We start from the raw sequence: 9,563 nt of genomic DNA on the forward strand, positions 1-9,563 counted from the left end.
CAAATTATATAATGTACCCTTGAAAAGAATTCCAGGTGGACAGGTATCCGGACAGGTTTAACGGGAAAAAGACACGACGAAAATGGCGCGTCGCTTATGGTTCAATTAAATCCAGATGAAGAGATTAACGGTGCGTTTTGGTAATCGCCGGGCCACGCACTGACGGAGTCGTGAGGATGATTGTTATCTGATCAGTGATCGGGGGATGCACGTGTTTATCTTTTGTTTGAAGGTTTATTTGTGATTGATGATGTTTTAGAGAGTTGCGTTGGAAAGTTATGTTTTCGAGATTTTTAAAGATTGAATTTTGCTTTAGAGATTTTTAAAGATTGAGTTATGGTTTAGAGATTTTAAAGATTGACTCATATTTTAGAGACTTTATAGATTGACTTATGTTTTAGAGATTTTCAAAATTGACATATGATTTAGAGACTTTATAGATTGACTTATGCTTTAGAGATTTTAAAGATTGACTTATGATTTAGAGACTGTAAAGATTGACTTATGTTTTAATGATTTTAAAAAATGATTTATGTTTTAGAGATTTTATAGATTGACTAATGATTTAGACACTATAAAGATTGACTTATGTTTTAGAGATTTTAAAGATTGACTAACGTTTTACAGGCTATAAAGATTGAGTTATGTTTTAGAGATTTCATAGATTGACTTATGATTAAGACACTATAAAGATTGATTTATGTTTTAGAGATTTTAAAAATTGATTTGTAGATTTTAAAGAACGACTTATTGCAAATTGGAGGGCTTGGAAAATACAATCTAAAAATTACTTCAAATAAAAATAATGTCATCCTTCCCTAAAATCTCCAACCTCAACCCTAATCGCAACCATTAATTAAACAAGATCATTAAGACGACTGACACTTAGATTCCAACCGGTACAGTTCCACAAGGGTTGCAGCACTAATTCCCAAGGTCCGCCGGCAAACGAAATGATCCGGATTGTTCGAACGATGAAGCGCGGATCACGTCCCGGCGATACGCGAGCAACCACTATGATTATGTGAGGGAGCACTGATGACGAACCTAAGCTAGGCCGCTCGCGTCGATCCGAATCGAGTCGGGGACCGGGTTCGAATTAATCGGGCTTTTGTTCCACGGCTAGGTACTCATTAAAGCCGAGTTCTTATTAAGCTCCGCCGACATGCAAACGCGGCCCGGGCCGGGAAAAGTCTACAATTTCGAATAGATGAGTTGCCATTATTGTTGGACGTGATCCACGGGCAGTGGGATCGTCGGGATCTAGCGGAATCGGAGCCAACAGCGTTTAGATCGTAGAGGTCGCAGAATCGTCCGCGATGAAACGGTGCTTCGTTTTATTGTAACTACTGAACGTGTTCTTTCTTGTGATTGCTATTACTATGGATTTAAAGTACATACTCTCCTCTTTAAAACTGGATAGCGTAATTCACTCTACGATTTGTTTATTGCACTTTGAATATTAAATATATGTGTCGATATCGGTGGTAAACGACAAAAATGTAAGGGTTACTTCAAAGTGCTGTAACTTTGTTTAAAAAAATCGTAGCAGAGTTTTTCTTTTTTTATATTAAAGAAGAAGAATTGAACTTTATTATGGTATAAACTAGATCTCTAAAAAAAAATTCTATAAAGTACGCGAATTTTTTCAAATTTGACAATTGTTTGTGTAGCGAACACGGCCTCGTATTTTATAGGTTGCAATGGCGCCGAACTTAAAATCTATATAGACTGTCAAACGTAGAAATAATAATAATAATAGATACACTTGTATAAAGTAGAAGTTTCAAGCTTTAATTTCAGGGTAGAGTCATTGATTTACGATGATTTCTCGCGAAGTTATTTTCGGACGAAGTTGGTCGATTTTTATCTAACATTTTCAAGCTGTGCGGTCTGCAATACAAAATTGCATGGAATCTACGCAAATTGCTCTATCGAATGTTAACGTTGCTTTAAAATAGCCTCAACGTCGAGCAATTTTCTAGCCGATCATTTCCCTCCATTGAGATTTTTCGATGATCTCGCATGGAAATCGATGCTCCGTCTAACGACGACTAATCACAGTAACCGCGCTCGATAAAAACAACCGAACTCGTCGCCGATGATTTTTCGCCGGCCACGTTTCGCGAGCTACAGCGTCGCGAATGAAGGGATTCTGGTAAACATCGGGCGGCGGCAGCGCCGCGAAATTTACGAACGGGGCTTCCGGTAGCCCATAAACAAACCGTGGAATATACATTACGGTGGCCGCGTGTGCGCTCGCGAGTGAGGCATTATTGCCATTTAAGTAGCTTTCAGCCGCCGCGCGGCGCGGCGCGGCGCGAATTCCGCGAAGGGGTTAATTGGCAGCCGTGTAACACCATGATGCTTGATTCTCTAATTAATAGAGCTGCGAAGCCGAAGGCCGGCTGCGCGATGCGAGCCGACGGTGGAGGCGAGAGAGCCGGCAACAACCGAGCGCCACGCTTATCTATGATTTTTATGTCTCAATACCGGCTCGAATTTATATGGGAGAGCGAACGCCGCGACGGAGGGAAACCGTCTCTCGCGCTGAAACAACAGTTTCGATCCTCGTCTCGCTGCGGTCGCGACGCGCTTTTGCGAGATTGTTGCTGAACGAAAATGACCTTCGTGCGATTGATGGAGTGAGATGTTTGACATAAATTCCTCAAACGTCTCCCCATTTCCATATTTAAACTTACTAAATGTTCCTCAACAATTATAACAACTTGCAAACAATACAACAATATCTTGCATTTCTATATTTTCGAGACTTTCCTTAATAATTATAATGGACCGCAAACAATGTATCACAGTCTAGAATTTCTTTAATGTTAATTAGTATCGTCTACTATTATCTATAGTATGATTAATCAATTACTTGCCCTAATCGATATAAAAATATTATTCATTGTTAAACAGCACTTTGAATACTTTTCTCTACATTCTGCTACATTGTGACTGTTCTCTGAAGGTGTGTGGTTCAGGTACCAACGACAGGATTGACAAGTTTCGAGACAATCGTCGATTTCGGCCGGAAGAATACGATCTGCGTTGGCAGATTGATCATCCGCTGCTGGATTCTGATTTTCGACGTGTTCTGCACGGCGCCGATGCATTTGTGCGCCTTGAGCTGGTACCGTTCGCCGTATTGGCGACCGCAGCAGCCGCATTTGTACGGTTTCTCGCCGATGTGACCGTATATGTGCTTCGCCAGTTTCGTTTTCACGCTGAATCGCGATTTGCAGAGGTCGCACTCGAAACGTTTCACGCCTGTGTGCCGGTACATGTGTAACTTCAGGCCCCACGATCTCCTGTAACACTTGCCACAGTCGTCGCACTTGTACGGCCTCACTCCTAAAATGTACAAACAATTTACGCATCGTTAATTAATAATAATCACCGTAAGCTGACGTACAAAGTTTCAGACAGATATTGTCCATATTCAAATAACCGTATCTTCGTCCAAAAAAATCGTATGGCAATCTACCTGTACTCATTTAAAAGCGCGAATGCTCAGCTTTTCAACACCCTAATTCATTTTTGAAATAAAAATTTTATAGGTCATGTGGTGAGTGGAAAAGTGGAGGCACTTTATGTTCTCTAAATTCTTCAATTCTTGCGAAGTTTAAATTTTTGTATAGACTATACAAAATTTTTTTCCTGATTGAAATTACATAGATTTGAAGCTCAAAGTCTCCTTTTTAAGATGAGATAAGTTAAATTGTTCTATGATTTTTTTTTACGGAGGTATTATATTTTTAAGATGGGATATATATGTTGAAATATGAAAGAGTATGAAGGGTGACTCGAACGTGACTTTTTAATATGATTGTACAGGCAAAAGGAGTTCGAATAATTTTTATTTAATATTCAAGGTACGAGAATTATATTTTCAATGATTTATAACTAGATATAATCAAGGAGTCATATTTAAGCTATAATAATATCATGATCAACCTGCACGCAATTTTAAAAATAGATATCTCTTACATATAATTTTAATACTATATCACTTGTTAATTTCATAAATTAGAAAATATTAATTTATTAAAGAATACACTAATTGAATTATTATCATCAATATCTCTCAATGTTTCTCTCGTAGGATGTCAAACGCCCGGCGAAAAGAATGCTCGCAGCTTTACGAGCCGCGGTCGTTGTACGCCGTAACGCGTCATCGGCGCGGAACTTGACAAATAAAAGAGCGGCTCACCGTAATGGGAGAGTATATGATGCTTGAGAGCACCTTTCAGGTGGAAACGACGCTTGCAGATGTCGCACTCGAACCTCCTCTCGCCGGTGTGCGTCAGCATGTGGGTCTTGAGTACCGAGGACCGTTTGAACTTCGCGGAGCATAGGTCGCACTTGAAGGGCAGATCGGCGGTGTGGACGATCTTGTGCGCCCTTAGGCTGCTCAGACGCAGGAAGCTCTTCTTGCAGATCGTGCACTCGTACGGCTTCACGTTCGTGTGCATCAGCTTGTGATCGCGGAGCGATTGCCGGTGCAGCAGCTTCTTCTTGCATACGGTGCACTCGAACGGTCTGCGCTCGGTGTGCAGCTCCGATTTGTGGATTTTCAAGTCGCTTTTGTTCTGCAAATTTTCAACGATGAGATTTTTGTGCTACAGTAAGAGTGATACGTTGGTATGCAATTTGTATGTAGTTGTAGGACATTGTTATATATACATATATTGTATAATTGTTGTAGTATTATGTGTAGGATTTTATTATATTATTTTGCAATTTTTGTGCAACAGAATTATTGTTTTTGTTGCAATTTATCTGAGAGACAGGATCGACTGAGTTTTTAAAATTTATATGCAACTGCAACAGTGATTCATTAGTTCTATTTGTATGCAACTGCGACAATAATTCACTATTTCTACAAATTACACACAATCACAACAATTGCATCACAACTTGCATAATTTAAATATTACCTGAAACCGGAAGCTGCATTGACTGCAAGGGAACGTCTTGAACTCGTCGTGCAACTGCATATGGTCCTTCAAAGTCGTCAACCTTAAAACAACAATCATTATCACGAACCAAAGTTAAAAAATAATTTACAATATCTAAATGAAAAATAATTATAAAAATCGAGTAAAATAGAAGAGAATAAAGAAGAGAATTATTGTAATACGATGGTGACTATTCGTTAAATAAATTATACAAATAATTTATAATATCTAAATGAAAAATAATCATAAAAATCGAGTGAAAGAGAAGAGAATTTACAATATGCAAATGAAAAATAATTATAAAAATCGAGTAAAATAGAAGAGAATTATTGGAATACGAAAGCGGCTTTTTGTTAAATAAATAATCGCATAGTTAGGGAAGCTGAGCCACCCACCGCGAAAACTGTTTCCGACAGTAGCCGCACTGGAACAGTTTTCCCCGGCTATGGCCGACCATGTGTGTCTTGAAGTCCGCCTCGTCCGGAAAGTCGATTCTACAGAGACTGCACAGCAGCCGTTTCCCGCTCGTCAACGCGGCGATGTACTCCTCAAAGTCGACGTATTCATCCGGCATCGCTGCTTCCGGTTTCGTCTGCGCGCACCCCATTCTGCTACCAATTTTCCTCCCTTCGAACCTCTGCTTCCTGTCCCCGTCGATCTCCTCCACGTGCAGTTCATCGTCCGCCGAGAAATTCTCGATCTCGTCGAGCACCTCCGTCTTGATCTTCACCTTGAAGCATCAGTTAGCATTTAATTAGCGAAAGATGATCATTTGAAATGAAATTTAAGTTTATGTTCATTTAATCTTAAAAGGATAATTTTATCTTGAAAAATTTGTTCTTGCTTATTAAATTAATTTTAGAAAAGAGATTTTAAGGTTTAATGGTGATTCAGGTTGCGATGTTTGTTCTTGTTCTATCGATTATTTATAATATGTCAGTTGGAATATTTAATTATTTAGTATTTAATATGTACAATTATTTTTGATACATTTGAGATATTATAATAGAATTTTTATTTTTTAATTTTTTCCAAACGACTCAATCATTTTCCATAAAAAACAATTCCTAACAATTTAACAAAAATTTAATATTTTAAGAACTTTCAACATTTGATGTGAAATTAACAAAAATTCCCAGCTCGAAACAATCACTCCATTCATTTATTTAACAACCATAAAAAAAGTTCCTAAAACACGTCGCTATAAAATATAAAAACCGCATTTGCGTCTAGATGTTGAGAAAGTTCCGCGCGAATCGGCGAGGAACGGCCGAACAAAATTCTGAAATGATATTCAACGATTCCATTCACCGCAGCCAGAAACGCATAAATCCGGCGTCGGCGCGCCGACGATCGCCGAAACGAGCTCGTTGTAAAAAAAGCAACCGCCGGGTAAATTAGGGAAAAGATTGAGGAAGCCGGTACCCGGTGTCCCATTGTAAATCATTCGGCAACGTTCTCGGATCCGGGGGCCTATCATCCCCTATCACTCTGCGCCGCGCGATCTCATGAACGCGATTGCCAGTTCGCGCCGGCTAACAATGTGGCAAACAGCGAGGGATCGCGAACGAGGCGGAGTTCACGGCGGCTCGAATAATTAACCCTTTGCGCCGCGAAGCCGCTTCAACTCGCAAATAATTTTTCCGGCGTCTAGAATTTCCATTTTATATTAAATAAAATTCCTTCTATGGATATGAAATTGAGTCTCGTGACACATATAACATTTACTAAATTACTTATTAATAATTCTTTAAATCTAAGAGCTTTGGCGATATTTGTTAAAAATAATTTTGGATCACGTTGCAACAATTTTAATGGCGTAGGATATTAGATAATTTCGCAAGGTGCCGCGAGAGACGGTGGAGGAAGGGCGTAGACGCGAACAACGAAAGCCGGCTTTGCGCAACGACACGGCGGCTTTGCGCAACGAAACGCCTTTATGTAATCAATTATTATGCAATTAGTCCGGTCGGCCTGATTTTACGACGAAATAATATAAACATCGGCGGATGCGATTTTTATAGCCGGCCGATCGCGGCCTAATCTGATCGGGACGCAGCTTATGGGTTTCTCGGTGTGTGTCTGCTGTGTGCCGCGCCGTTCATAAGCGGCCGGACACCTGGCAAATGAAGATAAATTGTGCGCTAATGGTATAATCGTGTAATCAGTCTTTAATGAGATCGCCGCTGATTGAAAGCCGAGTTTCCACTTAGCGGTGCCCGCGGATCTGCGGGATTTTCACCCGGCGCCGTTTGTTGCCGGAGCTGATGGCTTCGAACGCGGTTCAACCATAGACGAGAACCGAGATACGGAATTTGGAGCTTTAATTCCCATTTTTCCTAATTCCCATTAAACTCTATTAACCCTTTGAACTATGATTTTTCTGTGCCATAGTGCGTTGATCAGCATTGTTTTGTTGTTAATAATTTCTGTGACGGAAACAGGGGATTTTTGTTACCATTTGTTTTCTTGTCTCTTTTTTTTAAATTGTTGCTTATTTTGTTGACAGTATTGTTAATAATATTTGTTCAGTAATATTTGTTAATATTTCTAGATGACAGGAAATTCAAATTTTGTTTCGAGTTAGGAGAAATGATTGACAGTCATTTGTGTTAGATTATGTATATTGTATATATGTTAATTATATTTATGTATAGAGCAAAGGGTTAATTGGAAATTTAATGGAACGATTTAACTGGTTAATTATGTTCGACGAGTATACTCGTCTTGGTTTGATGATGTTGATAATTGGTTAATTATCTGGATTTATATAATTATTTTTTGAACATTAGAAAAAGGAACTACAAAAAACTTAATATTATAAATTTCAATATTTGTGTCATCAAAAAAGGTTAATGATGATAACGAGTTAATATAACTAATTGTAACACCGTCTATTTAAACTAGGTATTATATAAAACATATTTTATATATATATATACAATATATACAGTATGTGAACTAATGCAACGTGATCCCGTTTATGTTAAATAAATAGCTTATTAAATGAATATATAATAAATAATAATTAATTTGGGAGAAACGTAAAGGCAGTGATAGACATACCCCATTGAACCCATTGTTTGAATTCTTTATTCCTATTATCTGCACCTCGTTGCTTTCTTCATCTCCAACGAAATCAGTATAGTTTGAATGTCGATGCTTCATGCTGTCATCGAAAATGGCTGATTATGCAATGAGAATCAGAGTGAAATTAACCGCGAAAAATGATCGAGGTTCGATCGAAGAGAAAAAAACAAGAAAGAATTAGAATGATTCCACTTCGTGCTTATGGTTGAATTTAGGGATATTTTGTATTCTCGATTATGGTGATTTTAGAGAACTATACTTGCTTCGATGTATTATTATATACAATAGAAAATATTTTCTATGTAATATATAATACACAATATTTTATATATTGTATATAATACACAATAATTTATATATTGTATATAATACACAATATTTTATATATTGTATACGATACACAATATATTTATACACAATATAATTATACACATTATACACAAATACACTATATCGTATAAAATATACTAATTTCAGCTATTTATTTCTTCTATTAACCTAAAATTAAATTCCCACTTAATTCCCATTTGATTCCGCATTTTGTTTAAACAAAGTCACGTATTAGCCAGTAATTGTTTCGATTTGAATTACAGACAATTTGATGGATCTTGCCTATGAATGTGTATGAAGCAAAAGAAATGCAGAGGAAGTCGGGTTTTGCAAAAGCTAGCGGAGGAGTGTCATTAATCATTGTTAAAACGACTAGGCCATTTGTTGAAAGTTTCGAACCAGTTTGTAATACGACGAACATAGTGATACGCTTGTTAAGCGAACAAGCTTAATTAACTAGAAATAATTGCGCGGATTTGTAAAACAGCGCAACGTCGAGACACCATTTATCATGCAATATTAATTTTAAATGATCCCGGCATTCCATCGTTAGGAGCGTTATTTTATGAATAAAGGGTGAACACACTGTACAGCCTTTCCCAAGAACTGTATCGGACGCTTAACTATACCCAGATGAATTATTTCAACAATTTTAACAATTACGGAAAAATCGAACAGATTTACTAAAATTACTAAGACTTTAATCCTGGATAAAACATAATTTAATTGCTAATTAATAATGCCTCTCGAACGAAGCAGAATTAACAAAAGAGACGATTCATATTTAAATAATTTCTATTTACTAATAATCCCGTGGCAAAATTTAGTAGAAAAATAATAAAAAGCAGAATATTTTCTCTGCACAACTTCTGCCATAAAGAATATTTTCAAATTGCAAATAACCCATGGAAACAAGAATACTGAAGAATTTCTAACACCACGATAATTATTAAAATCGTTAAACAACGTTTATTATAACCAAATTAAAAGGTCTTCTAAGTGGTAGATAAATTATACAACCAGATTTAAAAACAGCTTCTCAAAGTCTCCCAGAAATAATATATAAAATGTTATTAAAAAATCAAGGTGTACATGGTTTTTGACAAACCACAATATTGTTGAAAACCTTGCAATTTAACATAAATTTTCAAGATGGAAAAATGTATATGTATTCACTAT

At 37.2% G+C, this 9,563-nt stretch overlaps 1 protein-coding gene across 1 annotated transcript; it reads right to left on the minus strand.

Annotated features, from left to right (window-relative positions):
• Positions 1 to 2,983: 2,983 nt before the first annotated feature.
• Positions 2,984 to 8,132, minus strand: LOC144470248 (uncharacterized). The gene is made up of 5 exons (XM_078181193.1): positions 8,031 to 8,132; positions 5,360 to 5,694; positions 4,944 to 5,025; positions 4,217 to 4,595; positions 2,984 to 3,357 (listed from the first exon to the last, which is right to left on the minus strand). The coding sequence occupies exons 1-5, from the start codon at positions 8,130 to 8,132 to the stop codon at positions 2,984 to 2,986; spliced, it is 1,272 nt and encodes a 423-aa protein (XP_078037319.1).
• Positions 8,133 to 9,563: the final 1,431 nt, after the last annotated feature.

This window comes from Augochlora pura, chromosome 5 (assembly GCF_028453695.1).
Source record: "Augochlora pura isolate Apur16 chromosome 5, APUR_v2.2.1, whole genome shotgun sequence".
Taxonomy (NCBI): domain Eukaryota; kingdom Metazoa; phylum Arthropoda; class Insecta; order Hymenoptera; family Halictidae; genus Augochlora; species Augochlora pura.

What these genes read in the sequence shown, in the direction of transcription:
- LOC144470248 (XM_078181193.1), bottom strand. Translation starts at nt 8,132, where the DNA reads ATGAAGCATCGACATTCAAACTATACTGATTTCGTTGGAGATGAAGAA. An exon ending in CAAACAATGGGTTCAATGGG is followed by an intron (nt 5,695 to 8,030) that starts GTATGTCTATCA and finishes TGATGCTTCAAG; the next exon opens with GTGAAGATCAAGACGGAGGT. An exon ending in AATGCAGCTTCCGGTTTCAG is followed by an intron (nt 4,596 to 4,943) that starts GTAATATTTAAA and finishes GAAAATTTGCAG; the next exon opens with AACAAAAGCGACTTGAAAAT.